This window comes from Lucilia sericata, unplaced genomic scaffold, assembly GCF_015586225.1.
Source record: "Lucilia sericata isolate MDLA Ls3-8-SP2 unplaced genomic scaffold, ASM1558622v1 Contig002936F_arrow, whole genome shotgun sequence".
NCBI lineage: Eukaryota > Metazoa > Arthropoda > Insecta > Diptera > Calliphoridae > Lucilia > Lucilia sericata.
The window spans coordinates 19,882-37,923 of record NW_023996592.1 but is presented as its reverse complement, the minus strand read 5'-3'; the positions used below and the strand labels follow the sequence as shown (position 1 = coordinate 37,923).

The window sequence follows — 18,042 nt, the reverse complement described above, 5'->3', positions numbered from 1 at the left end:
CAACGTCAAAAAGTTAGTGAACGAATAATGTGAAAAGGAACACATTTCACGTGAAATGTTGATTGCCGATAGGGGTGAATATGTTAGAAAAATTACCGATATAAAAATGTGAATTTTCCATGCCTGATATTAACAAAAGATATAGAGTTAGTGAGATTTGGAGGGAGAGATACAGTAAATTCGAAAATAGACATGTAGAAGAGTTTATTAAAAAAGAGAGCAAAAATTGTACAAACAAAGAACGAATATCAAAGATGTGAAAAAACATACAAGTAAAGATAAAAAATAATTATTAATATTTTTAATACTTTTCTTAAACACTAATAATAATTTCTCTCTTCTCTTTATTCTAGACTGATTTATGCGGTATAAAATGGCGCAAATTTGTTAACAATGAGCGACCAAATGCATCCAGTGATCCACTGGATGATCCTATCTTACGCTCCTATTCAAGATGTATGCAAGCTGACATTCTATGTGTTTGGAGACGTGTTCAGTCTACCAGACAAGATAACTCGGATCCAAGTGCAATGTTTGATGTTAACACCTCAAAAGTGCATCCACCTCTATCACTAGCGGCCGCCAAAGAATTATGGATATTTTGGTATGGCGAGGAGCCAGATCTTACCGATCTGGTGGATGCGGAATTATTAAAAGTGGCTGGTAAGTGTAAATTTTCATAAATCTATTATTTGGTTTATTAAGTTGCCAGACGATGGTAGCGGCGAAAATTTCGCTTAATTTCAAGGCCATGAAGGAGGAGGAATTTAATACAACTTAATAATATAGGCGTGTGTATAGGTATACATATGTGTACACAACCCACCGGCTTTTGGTATTTTGAGTTTTTTTAATATTCAATGACGAAGAACGATGTTTTTGCCATTTCTGCCACCACCTCCAATCAAACAAACAGCACATTTCTTCTCGACAGAGTCATGCTACTTGCTTCATTCTCTTTGTTGTCATGTTTTCTTATAATTCTTTTTCATTTCTTTTAAATTAACTTTTCCTGTTATGCATTCACGTTGTTTGTCTTTTCTTTCTTCATTTGTTGTTGTCAAAGTTTAAGAAAAATATGTATTTTTTCTGCCAGTTTGTTTTGATTTCTCTATTGATTGAACATGACCGAAGAGCGAAACCATAAAGGAATTACCAAAGAAATTTGCTAAAATTTGAGAGAAAAATTTCAATTGAGTAAATTCATTTATCTCTATCAGTTTTTGTCTAGTAAATGGTTTTGCTGGTCTTAAGAATAATGTTTGTTGTTATTTATATGTTTGTTTTTATTTTGGTGTTTTTGGCAAAAGCAAACATCCAACAACACTTGTACAATGTACATATTTGTATGTATGCGGATGATGGGTTAATAATACATATTTTGATATAGTTTTTAAAGTAAATAACCCAGTTGTTAGTTCGATTTAACTTTATCTGTATTTTGTTAGATACATAAATACAAAATTTCTATTTTTATTATAATTACGGTTAAAAATATTTTATTGTAAAATTAATGAATGAAAGGGCAGATAGTAATAGGTATTAGGTGTAATTTTTTTTGCAATTCAGAATTATAGACTAGACTATAGACTAGACTATAGACTAGACTATAGACTAGACTATAGACTAGACTATAGACTAGACTAGACTATAGACTATATAGACTAGACTATAGACTAGACTATAGACTAGACTATAGACTAGACTATAGACTAGACTATAGACTAGACTATAGACTAGACTATAGACTAGACTATAGACTAGACTATAGACTAGACTATAGACTAGACTATAGACTAGACTATAGACTAGACTATAGACTAGACTATAGACTAGACTATAGACTAGACTATAGACTAGACTATAGACTAGACTATAGACTAGACTATAGACTAGACTATAGACTAGACTATAGACTAGACTAGACTAGACTATAGACTAGACTATAGACTAGACTATAGACTAGACTATAGACTAGACTATAGACTAGACTATAGACTAGACTATAGACTAGACTATAGACTAGACTATAGACTAGACTATAGACTAGACTATAGACTAGACTATAGACTAGACTATAGACTAGACTATAGACTAGACTATAGACTAGACTATAGACTAGACTATAGACTAGACTATAGACTAGACTATAGACTAGACTATAGACTAGACTATAGACTATAGACTAGACTATAGACTAGAGCATAGACTAGACTATAGACTAGACTATAGACTAGACTATAGACTAGACTATGACGAGACTATAGACTAGACTATAGACTAGACTATAGACTAGACTATAGACTACTATAGACTAACCTATAGACTAGACTATAGACTAGACTATAGACTAGACTACAGACTAGACTATAGCCTAGACTATAGACTAGGCTATAGACTAGACTATAGACTAGACTATAGACTAGACTATAGACTAGATAATAGACTAGACTATAGACTAGACGATAGACTAGACTATAGACTAGACTATAGACTAGACTATAGGACTGGACTATAGACTAGACTATAGACTAGACTATAGACTGGCATATAGACTAAAATGATCATAGTCTATAGTCTAGTCTATAGTTTAGACTATACAGTGGTGGCCATGAGGTTAGCACATTTGGTATCTGTTAAATATAAAATCAAAATATTTCCTATGTTCTTAACTTTTTTAACAATTCTTTTTATGGTAACACATGTCCTTCGAGGATCACGACACATTACATTTTGTTCCACTACTTTGTTGCAGATAGATTCTTTCTTTCCAAAGTACATCTACCCCAAAAAAAATCTGGACATAAGTTTAGCACAAAATAAAAAAATCATTAAAAAATTAAAAATAAAGCAAGAAACTGGATAATTTTATGTAATTTCACTTAAAATTTTATATTTTGTAGAATAGTTGCACATTTTGATAATATCATTTCTTCTCCTGGACATAATCTTCACCAGAACCCACTAGAAATTTCATGACATAAATTTTAACTTTCAGCCCATAAATAGGCAAAATTCTTAGGAATTTGTGTTTTATTTGTTGCACCATTTCGTTTAATATGTTCCCTATTGGATTGGGATCTAGAAATTATTCTGGGGGCTGCAAACATGTCAATCTCGCTCGCTTCCAAGAAGCTCCTCTCTGTACTTTAACATATTTTGGGTCATTGTCGACCAAAAAACGCCATTTAACTGAACTTTTGTCCACTCATTTTTTTACTAAAATATTTAAGAGTCTATTTTGATAGTCATACTGATCCATTTGTGCATCCACCTTGCGTATAGAACCTCCACTAGCCCGGAAAACGCCTCCGAATTCGTCATATTTCACCCATTGTGTTTTATGGTTTTAAATGTACACTTTGGTTGTTGCTTGCATGTTTGGAGTACAGCATAATTACATTTTTCCATCAAATTTGATCCTATTAATCTTCAACTAGTATCCTCCAATCATGCAGATAAAGCTAAAGTGTTCCAGAGAAATCATATATCACAATGGGGGGAAATTTCATGGTATTCATTGCATTTTCTTGGCATGCTGTTGGTCCTATATTGATGTTGGATGCAGAAGTGGATCCGTATGACTATCAAAATAGGATCTTAAATACTTATTAAAAAAATCGGAGGACAAAGATGGCGTTTTTTTGGTCGACATCGACCGTAAATATGCTAAAAGTGCTGAGATGAGCTGCTTGGAAGCGACCGGGATTGTCATGTTTGCAGTGCCCAGTATATTTTCTCGATTCCAATTCAATAGAGAACATATAACATAATATGGACCAACAAATAAAAGCAGAAATCACCAAGAATTTTGCCAATTTATGGGCTGAAATTTCTAGAGGGTTCTGGTGAAGATTATGTCCAGGAGGAGGAATGATATTATCAAAATCTGCAACTATTCCACAAAATATAAAATCTTAGTGCAATAAGATAAATATAACCGGTTGTTTTGTTTTATTTTTAATTTTTTAATGATTTTTTAATTTTGTGCTAAACTTATGTCCAGATTTTTTTGGGGGTAGATGTACTTTGGAAAGAAAAAAATCTACATGCAACAAAGTAGTGGAACAAAATGTAATGTGTCGTGATCCTCGAAGGACATGTGTTACGCATAAAAAAGAATTTGTTAAAAAAATTAAGAACTATAGGAAATATTTGATTTTATATTTAACAGATACCAAATGTGCTAACCTCATGGCCACCACTGTAGTTTAGACTATAGACTAGACTAGATTATAGACTACACTACAGACTGGTCTGTCGACTACTTATCAAAAGTTAGTAATTTAGAAAAAGGACGAAAATGTCCTCGGGGTACCGCGGTATTTTCCGACATAAAAAAAGAGAATTTTCCATGCCTGTAGGCGAGGCTATAGTCTGGTCTATAGGCTATAGTTGTTATGTTGACAAATTTTCGCCAAGTGTTAATAGGTACGTTACGGTGTGAAGTTGTCATTGTAATGTTTCCAATTCTTTACCGATTAGGTTATTTTTATTTTTGAATGTCAGATAACAAATACATATTTGTATACAATAGTGTATATAGTAATATTTTGGAAATAATTACTTTTGTATACATATTTGTACAACTTGTAATTACCTTGAAAATTATAAAATAATAATTAACTTTTCTTAGTGTATATTCAACAAAATACAACAGAAAGTTTGTTGTATATTTGTTCATTAAACATATGTGTGATGAATTGTATACGATGGCTAATAATATTTATTCGCATTATAGTATGAAGCTTTTTTATTTTGCCAATATGTATGCAAGTTCGGTCTCGTCCCGTTCCGTCTCTCTGTAGCGTATATACAATAATTTTTTTGAGGTTATTCAACCTGTTTTGCATTGTTTTTTTTTTTTTACCTGATGTTGTTGTAGATTGTATTAAACATTAAACTTAAAATGGCAGACATTCATAAGAAAAGTAAAAAAATAAAAATTAAAACACAATTACCAACTTTTTTCTTTAGATCAGTCAACTTTAATTTAAATTATAAAGTGAATTATAATAAAAACAATACAAGAAGCGAAGATTAAAGAATTGCATACAACTTTTGAGTAGAAGATCACTGATTAAAGATTTGAATAATTTTGCAGGTCCAAGCTCCTTGAAGAAGTAGATACAAATAATGAATAAAATAATTTTCACTGTATTAACAATATCTAGATCTCGATTTTTTTATTTCATTATTCTAAACATGATAGTATGTGTCTTGCATTAGAAATAAACAAAATATAATAATTAACCTGTTGTTTTGAACTCGTGTCTGAATTAATTTATTCATTCAATTAAGCTAAAATTTACAAAATATTATATTAAAACAATAATAATTGTATTATAAAAAATGCTGAAGAAAAGTGGCAACATGGCCATTAAGTTGCGTGTGCGTTTTAATCGCAATTGTTGTTTCAACATAATCATTATAATGATTGTTGTTGTTGTTTGAGATGTTACTTATAAAAAAACGAAGACCTCAGTCTGAGAGAAACACCTAACGTTAAGTGTGGTCAACTATTTGAATGTAAGAAATACGAAAACATATAGTTTCCAGTCTTAGATGATAAATCATCAGATCACGTAGAAAAGGGATGACGAGGACTAGTCTATAATCGAGATTATAGTCTGGTCTATAGTAGATAATATAGTCTATAGTCGAGACTACAGTCTGTTCTATAGTGTAGTGTGTAGTCTGATCTATAATCGAGACTATAATAGACACTAGAGACTGGTTTATAGTCAAAACTATTGTCAGGTCTATAGTCAATACTATAGTCTGGACTATAGTCTGGCCTATAGTCAAGACTACATTCGAGACTGTAGACTTGACTATAGTCAAGATTATAGTCTGATATATATTCTGGTCTATAATAGATACTAGTAGGGACTACAGTCTGGTCTATAGTCACGACTATAGTTCTGGTCTATAGTCACAACTATAGTCTGGTCAATAGTCACGACTATAGTCTGGTCTATAGTCACGAATATAGTCTGGTCTATAGTCAAGACTATAGTTTCGTCTACATTAAAGAATATAGTCTAGTCTATAGTCACGACTATAGTCTGGTCTATAGTCAAGACTATAGTTTTACAGTCAAGTCTGGTCTATAGCCAAGACTATAAACTGGTCCATAGTCAAAACTACATTCAAGACTGTTGTCTGGTATACATATAGTCAAGATTATATACATATAGGTTTATAGTAGGGACTATAATTTGCTTTACGATTTTTATAAAAGAAACGTAATTATTTGGCATCACTGCAGCAGTCATCATCATCTGCGCAACAAAAACACAGCTGTCATTATTTTCTTTTGTTTTGTTTTCATTTTTGTTTATTTGTTATAACTTTGTGCGAAAATTTCTTAAAACTATATTAGGAAATATGTGGTTTATTTCTCTCTCATTCAGAAAAGAGTTAGATAGAGGAAAACATTATAAAGAGAGAAGAGAATTTTAAATGTAAGTAAACTCTCTTTTACATATTTTTTAATTTTTTTTTTTCTTTTAAATTTTTTAACATAATTTGAACTGAATTGTGTTTTTTTTCCGCTGTCTTTAGATGACACCATTTTTTGTAATATTAAATTTGGATTCTTCATTCATTGTTTTGAGATGGTAACTAAAAAGATTTTGTACCTAGGTATTCGTCGTGAATATGCATAGGTACCTATTTGTTTAAATTTTATGGTTTGTGCCAATTTTAATAAAAAAATTTTCGATTTTTTTTTTTTTTTTGTTTGTTTAAGAGTTTTTTTTTCTTTAGTTGTGAAAAATTGAAAATGATTTTTTAAATGTTTAAAAAAATATATTCCCACTTAGAAAAAGTTTTTTTTTTTTCCTTAAGTTCATTAACCGCATTGATATTCAAAAGAAACCACTGGTATTCATTGCTTTAATACATTTTTTTTATAAAAACATATCTTTTCTATTATATCTACTTTGTACACATTTTTTATCACATACAAAAACAACTATATACGAATGGAATATGAAACAAATACATAATAATAAAAAAAGAAAAATACAAAAAATCATCATCAACACACTCAAAATAAATGAAAATAAAACCTTTGCAATTTTTTATATTATTGTTGTTGTTGTTATTGTTTTTACCAAAAGAAAACAAGAATATGAGTAATGCCCCACTATTTTCTGAGTGAGATTAAAAATAACGAACAAGTTCTCTTGCACACACAAACAAACATACGCGCATGACCTTAACTAAATTGTTCTCTGTTAATTGTGTTCATTTCTCTCTGGGGTATGTTTGATTATTTTCACTCTTTTGCTCAGTTTTTGTTTGCATTCATTCCCCCTGTGTTTCTATGTATGATATTTACAGCAACATGTGCACGACCACACGTGCTACAAAAAATACGATAATTCAATAATAAAAAAATACTGCTGCTCTGCTTGTGTTGTTATTTTTATTGTTATTGCTGTTTTGTTTTTGTTTATTTTTTATATTTAACGTTTGATGAGGAAACTCTGCTGCTAAAAAAAGCAACAGTAAAAATGTATACTCAATTTATAAGAAATAAATAAAAAAAAAAATATACGAAAAGGAGAATAACAAAACGAGTGTTTTAGCGAAAAAGTTGAAAAAGATGTTGAATGTATGCGTGTATATGGGGGGGGAAATCACCATCACTATCAGCACCGTTATCATTAACATTTTAAAAATGTCTCACATAGTTTAATGTTGTATCATTTTTTGTTATTTTCGTAGTTTTGGTTCGTCTTTGGTTGTAATGCATTGTTTGAAGGTGTAAGTTTGATTAGTACGTGTTTTATTGTTATTGTTTTCTGTGATTCGTTATTAGGGTTCTATAAATCGACTTTCGAATAATCGAACAATCGACTTTTTGTCGAAAAAAGTCGAAAAGTCGAAGTCGACTATTTTGTTCCAAAAAAGTCGATAACTCGACTATCGTCTGTGAAAAAAGTCGAAAAGTCGACTTTGTGAATAAAAGTCGAAAAAAGTCGATAAGTGGAAAAAAGGCGATAAGTCGGAAAAGTCGAATAAAGTCGAAAAAAGTCGAATAAAGTCGAAAAAAGTCGAAAAAAGTCGAGAAGTCGAAAAAAGTCGAAAAGTCGGAAAAAGTCGAAAAAACGTCGGAAAAAGTCGAAAAATCGAAAATAGTAGTCAAGACAAGTCAAAAATAGTCAAAAATTTTAAAAAAGTGGAAAAAAAGTCAAAAACTCTAAAATATGTAGTCGGAAAAACTCGAAAAAAGTCAAAAAATAGTCGGAAAAAAGTAGAAAGAAGTCGAAAATAGTCAAAAAGTCGAAAAAATCGAAAAGTCGGAAAAAGTCGAAAAAAGTCGAAAAGTCGAATAGTCGACTTTTCGTTTCAACTATAGAACCCTATTCGTTATGTATTCAGCAGGGTTGCTAATGTGAAAACTTTTAGTGGGTAAAGGGGAAATTTTGAAAAAAAAAAAATAGATTTAAATATTTAAGTTTGATGCGAAATTGACAAAACTTCGAAAAGTCAACTTTTTGCAACTTTTCAACTTTTTCAGCTTTTCGACTTTTTCCCAAGGTTGCAAACCATGTTGAATCGGTGAAAAGATAGGCCGGGTTTTAAACTTATTTCGATATTTTAGTGGTATCGATAATTTAGCTCATTTCAGTAACGTTTTCATTGTATTATTGGTCTTTCAGCTTATTTCGTTAAAGGTATTGTTTTAAAAAGGGTTCTTTAGCACACTACTATTTTATCATATTTCAGTTACGTTGTCTAACGGTAATCGGTATTTTGGCTTATTTCGGTATCGATATTTTAACGATAAAGTTAATAGATTTGAAAAGGTAATCGATTTACCGACATTTTTGACAGAAAGTACCTTGGTTTAAAGGTTAACAAAAGTAGTTCTGAAAAGGTTTTTAGCGGTAACAATATCATAGTGATAACGGTTGCTTGCATTTTCTGCATATTTCGACTTTTATGTACAAAATTAACGTCCATCTAATTGGTGTATCGCGTAAGTTGTTGTATGAGTCCTTTTGTAGTATCACTCATTAGTTCCAGAGTTAAACCAACCGGTTCGATTTACGCAGTTTAAAATTGTCTTAAGATTTATCCCAGATTGCTCCTCCCTACCATAGGATAGCAGCAATGAATATAAAGATAAGGCATAGAAAATTTAATGCTTTAGTACTTTTTGATATCGAAGATACCGCGGTACCCCCTCGACATTTTGGTACTTTTTCTAACATTTGATATATGTAGTCTAGTTTATAGTCTAGTCCGGGGGTTCCCTCTGTATTTTACTTCGCAAACCCTATGAGAAATTTAAGAAATCTCCAAAAATTATTCTGGTCCATAAAATCTGTAAAATATATCCATACATTGAGAATATTTAATCACCCCTATCGCCAATAAATATTTCACCTGATTTCTTCGATGTTGTTGCAGAGTGCGTTATACGCATAAAATATAACTTTAATGATCACTTTAATCTCTGTTCGGAAATATTTATGTATATTATTTTAGTTCTTTCAAACGGGAACGCTTTTGCTTACAATTTGACAAACTTAAATCTGCGATAAGTTTATCATTGAATTAGGAATTGTGGCCTAACTTTATATTCCGTGGTAACAGTATTCCTTATTTTGTACAGCAGAGCATTATCAGTCTGAAATACAAATTTTTATTTCAGTACATAAGGAGTGAGATCGAAAAATTCTTAACATACATATATGTTTATAAAAAAGAAACCACTAAACTTACAGCTTTATTTTTTTTTTTATTTGATTGAAATTATTATTACAATTTACAAAAAAAAATATTTTTATAGTTTTAATCACTAGTGATGAAATTTTGAACCCTTTTCGGAAACCCTTCCATTAACGTTTTTATAGTGCTTTCTGTCACTTTGCTCGAACATGTAGTCCATCTCCGTTTAAAATCTACCACACTTTTGGACACCTTTTTTGTACTCTTCAATTCTCTTTTAACAAGAGCCCAATATCTCTCTACTGGCCTTAGCTCCGGGCAGTTTGGAGGATTTGCCTCTCTTGGTACAAATACCACATTATTGTTCTTGTACCACTCAAGGGCTTGTTTACCATAGTGACAGGATGCCAAGTCAGGCCAAAAATAAGTGGACACATTATGAAGTCTTATGAATGGAAGCAGCCTTTTTTGTAAACATTCCTTGATGTAAATTTCGGTATTTATAGAGCCCGTTGTAACAAATGATTGGCTTCTTTTGCCGCAACTGCATATTGCTTGCCATACCAAGAACTTTCTGGGAAATTTTGTCTGCTTTTGGGTCCTAAACTTTTCTTCAACATTCCCTCGAGCATCAGCAACATAAAACTTTTGACCTGGAAGTTGCGAAAAATCTGCCAGAACATACGTTTCGTCATCCATTATGCAGCAAGAATATTTTTTTATAAAACTTGACTTCAATTTCTGTGCTCTGTTTTTGGCCTCTAAATTTTTAGCAGCGTTCCTGTCAGGAACTTTTTGAGCCTTGTATGTTTTTAAACCTGCATTAGCTTTAACTTTTCGTACCAAATAGTCCGAGCACTGAGCTAACCGGGCTGCTTTGCTACCGGATGTGTTGGGAGCTCTTTTGAAAATGCGTTCTATTTTTTTGGCTTTAGAAACATCATGTGGACCATTCCTTCTACCTGAACCAGGTTTTCTATCAACTGACAAGTTCTCCCGGTACTGTTTAATAACATTGGAAACAGTTTGACGGCAGACCTTTGTATGCTTGGCCAACTTTTTGTAAGACCAAGTTGGGTTTAGTTGAAAATATTTAATAATTTCAATACGCACTTTTTTCTGGTCACTCATTTTAATCAGATTAACAAAAAAATTAATATAATTGACATTACACATAATAACTGACATGTTTTTCAAAGGTAACTTGATCAAAAAAAAAAATCAAATAATACTTTGGTTGAAAAATGTAATGAAAAACGTGTGTTAAGAATTTTTCGATCTCACTCCTTAATAGGAAATAAAAATTATAAATCACATAATACTTTACTTATACTTTTTTGCTTCGTCCTGTTAAAAAACCTAAAAAAAAGAAATCCAAAAAGTCACGAAAAAATCTGGTATAATTGAAGAAAAAAAGTGTTTAATATTTATGAAAATTTTTTAGATATTTTCAATATTTTTGTAATATTTAGAAAAAATAACGAAAAATGTCGTTACGGAACACTATGGGTCCGAGGATCCTATAGTTTATTCTATAGTCCAATCTATAGTCTTGTCTCTAGTCCAATGTATAGTATAGTCTATAGTTTATTTTTCATATACAAGTTAGTACTATTTCAAAATTTAAATTTTCCATGCCTGATATACATACATACAGAGTAGGGTTCTATAAATCGACTTTCGAATAATCGAACAATCGACTTTTTGTCGAAAAAAGTCGAAGTCGACTATTTTCCAAAAAAGTCGATAACTCGACTATCGTCTATGAAAAAAGTCGAAAAATCGACTTTGTAAATAAAAGTCGAAAAGTCAAAAAATCGGAAAGTCGAAAAGTCGAAAAAAGTTAAAAAGTCGAAAAAAGTTGAAAAGTCGAAAAAAGTCGATAAGTCGAAAAAAGTCGAAAAGTCGATAAAAGTCGAAAAGTCGAAAAGAGTCGAAAGTTTTAAAAAAGTGGAAAAGAGGTCAAAAACTCTAAAATAGTCGGAAAAACTCGAAAAAAGTAAAAAAAACAGTCGAAAATAGTCAAAAAGTCGTAAAAAATCAAAAAGTCGCAAAAAAGTCGAAAAGTCGAAAAAAGTCGAAAAGTCGGAAAAAGTCGAAAAGCCGGAAAAAGTCGAAAAGTCGACCATTTATAAAATACTAAAAGTCGAAAAGTCTAAAAGTCGACTTTTAAATAAATGAAAAAGGTCGAAAAGTCGAAGAATCGACTTTTCATAAAATGGAAAAAGTCGAAAGGTCGAAAAGTCGACTTTTAACTAAATGCAAAAAGTCGAAAAGTCGACTTTTCGTTTCAACTATAGAACCCTAATACAGAGTTCTATTCTTTTATGTTATGACAACTTATGCAGTAATCATTATTAACCAATTGATATTTAAAGTTCGATTCAAACAAAATTTTTTGGTTAAAAAATTGCAGCAAAATCTGGTATGACTGTTTTGTATAATATGTTTGTTATTATTATTGGTTTGCAGTGTTTTCTCTGACGCTGTTGCTCTTTCTCTTTGGGATGAGAGTGTGTTTGTTGCTGTCGGCTTTCATTGCGCATTGCATTGAGTTTTGTTTTTGCTTTTGATTTATATTTTTATTTTGTTTTGTGTGTTACATTTTTTTGTTTTTGTATGACTGGTCTGCTGGTGGTGTATATTGTGTTTACCTTATGTTATTAATTTTTTCGTTATTTTTTCTTTTTTGCATTTATTACTTTGCTCGTTTGGCTTGTGCAAAGTTGTTATTTTTTCTTCTTAAACGAAGAAAACCCCTTTTTTGTTATTTTATAGTGCTGCTGGTTTGATTTCGATTTTGGAGTTTCCAATAAATACCTACCTTGCTGTGCAGCTGTTCCCTGTTGGTTGTTCATATGTATAAACTTTTTTTTTGCAGTTTTATTGTTTTGTCTTTTAGTATTTGAAAATGCGAAAAAACAGAAGAGAATAATATTCATATTATGAATGTATCCAGTTAGCAACTCGTTTTTTAAATTGTGGTCAAACATATTTCAAAAAGGAAACTTTGATAATAAATATTTTGATATTTGAAAAGAGAATTGTTCAAAAAAATTTCAAAAATTCATAATCAGACGTTTAATTAACATAATTTTCTTATAGGCAATTAACATTTTTCTGTTTCGATCTACATTTCTATGATTTCTTTTATCACATACATACATACATAATTATTCATTTCTCGTTTTACCTACATTTATTTAATGTTTCGTTGTTTGTATCTTTTGAATACAAATACATACCTACCTATTGTGTTTATTATTTAAAGTAGATTTCTAACGGTAGTTTTTGAAAAACAGTTAATTAAGTTTTAATAGTTCTTTTTTTGCTCTTTTTTATGTATTGTTTGTGTAATTCCCCACATATTTGGTATTTGTTGTTGTTCCTCATTTTTTAGTTTTCGTTCTCTCTGTTGTGAGTGACCTTGTTGTAAATCATTCATGTTTTTTTTATTATTTTTCTTATTTTGTTATGATAGCTTTTTCTCCCCTCCCTACATTAATTTGTTGCTATTTAATGGGTATTTTTTATTATTTTGTTTTATACATAATCTTCTTGTCTTTTATATATTAATTAAAAAGTAATAGGTAGGTACCTAAGTGATATTTTGTTGTTTTTGTTATTTGTTGAACTAGTAAGTTGTTAACATTCTTGCTCTTACCCCCATTTAATACTTCCCCATTCATATGACGTTTTCTGACTTCATTGTACCTATATTGTACTCATTTCTCATTTATTTAGAGTTATTGTTTTTGTTCTTAAATTCATAAATATGTAGGTATATACAATGTGTGTATGTGTGTTTTTAAACATTTCTTTTAAATAAATATTTTTTCAAAACAAAAACATTAATAGTAATAAAAACAACATTAATTATTTTTGTTTTCTTTAATAAACACCTACTTTGCCAAATGAACTCTCTCGAACAGTGTTACCAGAATACAAAAAAAACTTGTTTTTGTTTTTGAGTGTTTACAAAAATAATAACAACGTTTCACTTCTCCCTCTGTCGCTCTTTCTCTTATATTTAATCGGTAGAATTCAAATACAGTAACAAATTAAAAAGAATAAATAAAATACGTATGTACATGCAAATAAATGTTATTATTATAATTTTGAGTTTATTTTTATGTTTGCTGATTTATTATAACGTCATTATTTTTACGCTTGTTTTTCATTGTTGTTGTTTTTAAGTGTAAACAGTACACAATTTTATCCCACATTAACAATTAACGTCATTAATTTATTTATTAATTTGTTTTTAAGAGAGTGTGAGAGAAAAAATAGTGTCTTTTTATAGTTATCTTCATTTCATGATTCGTATTTTGTGATTGTTTATAACTCAGATGATTTAAGGAATTTTTGTAAAATATTTTTTTTTTTTAATTTGGAAAATACACCACGTCATAGCACAGAAATTCCAAAGAAGAAAAAGATGTTTATTACTTACAAAGTGTAGGTATTAATAGTCACTTTATGAATAGGTATACTTTAATGAAATTTTGAGTTCAACTTTAAGAGCGGGTTTTTGAGATGGTAATCAAATGCCAATTAATAATCAGATTAGTTAATCTAAAAATAAATTTAATCTTATGTTAATCCCCTGTGATGTTTTTGAGTACAAGATTAAACTTCGCAGTGTTGCCATACAAAACAACAGAAAACTTCACTGTTTGTTATCAAAACAATGCATATTTTATAAAAAAGAAGAATACAATTGTAAATTTAATATGAAAATTAATGAAAACTTAAATTAAAAACAAAAAAATGTATTTTGAAGTGTCCATAATTTATACTAATCAATAAATAGAAGATTTTAATGTTTATATTTATAAAAATTTTATTAATTTTTTTGCATCAGCTGTTTACACTTTTGCATTTCGTGCACCTCCATTGGGCGCTTAAACTTGCAAACAAAATTAACTAATTGAGTACTCAAAAACATTTAATCGCTAATCTTTCACCTAAAGATTGGCCCTAAATGTAAAAGTATGTACAACTGGCCATCTGAATTTTGAAGTTTGTATGTACAATGCACATACATCTGGGCAATAAATTTATAAATAACATACCTATGTAATTATATATAAACATCATTACAGTTTCTTTAACAAACCATTATTTTCTATTTTTTCAGGCAATCAAATGATGTGGAATGGCACATGGGAACGTGGTCTAACTTATGAATGTCGTTCATTACTTTTTAAGGCACTTCATAATCTTATCGAAAGGTACAATATGCAAAAAAACAAAATACCTATAATTGAAAATATCTATTTCAAAAATATGATTTCAATATTCTTACAGATTTGTGCTTACAAAAGATATTGTACGTTTTGGCAAATGGTTTGTTCAACCCTGTACTTCAAATGAACGAATATTTGGAAGAAGGTTAGTAGTTATTTAATAGAAAATAAGAGAATTTGAATAGAATGTCTATCTAAGTTTGTGAAAGGATTAAAAAATGACATAAATTTTACCATGACTTTATTGTAATTTAGTCTATTGTCCAGTCTATAGTCCAGCCTTGACTTAAGTTGAGAGCCTAATCTACAAATTATAGGATTATGATCTTCATCAATTCAAATCAATTCAGTTATAAAAGTTTATTAAATTAACTGAGTATAAATAATTAATCCTAGATTAAACTACAAGTTCTCTGTGAATAAATTGTGAAGTTATAAATTTATTCATCGTTCAACTTGTAACAGTTTCAATCAGTTAGTTTTATAATTTCCAAAAGTGGATTTTATGTGTGTGAATCAACTCAATTATTAAAATATAAATAATCTGAGTTTAAATAATAAATCCTAGATTAAACAACAGGTTCTCTGTGAATATATTGTGAAGTTATAAATTTATTCATCGTTCAACTTGTAACAAATTCTGTTCAACTAAAAAGAAAAGAAAGAATTCATTAGTTTTATAATTGAAATAAATGGATTTTTATTTGAAAATCAACTCAATTATTAAAATATAAATAAACTGAGTTTAAATAATAAATCCTAGATTAAACAACAAGGTCTCTGTGAGTAAATTATGAAGTTTTAAATTTATTCATCGTTTGCTTGAAACAATACTTATTTGTATGTAAATTTATTAATTTATGTATAAAAAATTAAAAAATAACAATTTTAAATTTATTTTCTATTTGTTTTATTACTTTTTGCAGCTCTCAACATTTATCATTCTCATTTACATTCTTTGTACATGGAGATACTGTATGTGCATCTATTGATTTGAGAGAACATCCAGCAGTGCGTCCATTAACCAAAGAACATTTAACTGAAGCTGCCGCTGCATTTGCAGCCGCGGCCTCAAATGCAAATTCACCTGAACAACAAACATCACCAAATTCACCCAATGCTGCAGCTGCTCATGCAGCCGAGGGTATTAAAAATGAAAATGCATCATCTAATAATAACAATAATAATAATAATACCAGCAACAATAATAGTAACAACAATAGCAGCAGCAACAATAACAACAACAGCAATAGCGTTAATCCAAAACCTCGTAAAGTAATATTGGCACCATTTGGTATGGCAGCCACTCTAACGGGCAACAGTTATAAAACAAATGATCCAATGGCTGAGAAAATACTTGATGACTGGGCTTCATTTTTCCCATTGTGCAATAAAGAGAACAGTGATGTGCCACCAGTTGTAGAAGTTATAGCTGGTATGTTCTTTTAATTTTTAATCTTTTTTTCTTAAAATCAATTTAATAAAATATAATTTTGTTTTCAATTTAGGCGGTCATAAAATGTATCATCCGTCAATTTATGTACTAGTCACTGATTTGGATGATATGGAAGAAATGGAAGCAGCTGCCTCTCAGAAGTGTCCTCTCGGAACGTCTTCATCAGCGGAAGCTGCTGCTTTGGCAGCACTTTCATCAGCTAATCAAACAACGTCTGGTGGTGGTGTTAGCACCCACAATAACCACAATTACAATGACTCTAGAAAACCTCTAATGGAAAATTTTTCCAATAATAAACTACCAACCATAAATGGAACAAAGTCATCTTTAGCTCATATGGTTGAACGTTTAAAAATAGATCGCAGTAAAGTTCAACCGTATTATGATACACAAACACGTAATTTCACCTGCAATACGACAAATATTCATGCCCCGCCACAGGCAGCATGTGAAATGCCTGAAAGAGCTTGGCAAGATTGCGTCACAAATGTTTTGCATGTCCAACATAGTTTAAATGGCACAATTCTGTCCACCTCCTCCTCTTCAACTTCATTATCCGCTAACACCAACAACTCATCCACCTCTAACACAACTTCCTCCAATACGTCAACAACATCAGCCGCAACAACTACGACGTCAATGTCATCTTCGGGCATTAATAGTAATAATAATGATAATGCTACGTCAAGCGAAGGAATGGATCAAACGGATAATGTTTCAAATAGTGTTGACATTAAACCAAATACTACAACTTTATCTCAAAAGCAACAACATCAACAGATATGGGGTTTTGTGGATCCTACACAAAAAGCTCCATGTATATGCACAAAGTAAGTAAAATTTCATTGTTTTTAATAATTTACTTTTTATTTCCTTTTTAATTAAAAAAAAAATATCTGTAAAGACGTTTTGTTTAAAGATTTCTGCAATAGAAGTTGTGTTTAGTCGAAACATTAATACTTGAGACACTTTTTTGTTCAAATTTGAATGTTTTCTAATAATTAGATTTTAGCCTACAATACTGAACTATAAATGAATTCTAACTGAACAGGAACTGAAGTAGAACTGAACTTCAATTGAAAAGTAGGCAGTAGTCTAGTCTACAGTCTACAATAACTAAAACTTAATTAACTCTTAACTGAACTGGAACTAGTAGACGGAACTTCAACGACTGAATTAGAACTGAATAGAACTGATAGAACTAATTAGAACTGAATTAGAACCTGATTAGAACTGACTGAACGGAACTAGAAACTGAACTAGACTGACTAGAACTGAACTAGAAACTGAACTGAATGAACTAGAACTGAACTAGAACTGAACTAGAACTGAACTAGAACTGAACTAGAACTGAACTAGAACTGAACTAGAACTGAACTAGAACTGAACTAGAACTGAACTAGAACTGAACTAGAACTGAACTAGAACTGAACTAGAACTGAACTAGAACTGAACTAGAACTGAACTAGAACTGAACTAGAACTGAACTAGAACTGAACTAGAACTGAACTAGAACTGAACTAGAACTGAACTAGAACTGAACTAGAACTGAACTAGAACTGAACTAGAACTGAACTAGAACTGAACTAGAACTGAACTAGAACTGAACTAGAACTGAACTAGAACTGAACTAGAACTGAACTAGAA

At 30.4% G+C, this 18,042-nt stretch overlaps 1 protein-coding gene across 1 annotated transcript in view; it reads left to right on the top strand.

Annotated features, from left to right (window-relative positions):
• Positions 1-353: 353 nt before the first annotated feature.
• LOC119614473 (mediator of RNA polymerase II transcription subunit 13-like) overlaps positions 354-18,042 on the top strand; it is a gene marked incomplete at its 5' end in the record, with an annotated part of 32,249 nt that continues 14,560 nt past the window's right edge. The window contains 5 exon segments of the mRNA XM_037970596.1: positions 354-663; positions 14,831-14,924; positions 15,001-15,084; positions 15,866-16,374; positions 16,448-17,225. Coding sequence (XP_037826524.1) covers positions 354-663; positions 14,831-14,924; positions 15,001-15,084; positions 15,866-16,374; positions 16,448-17,225 — 1,775 coding nt within the window.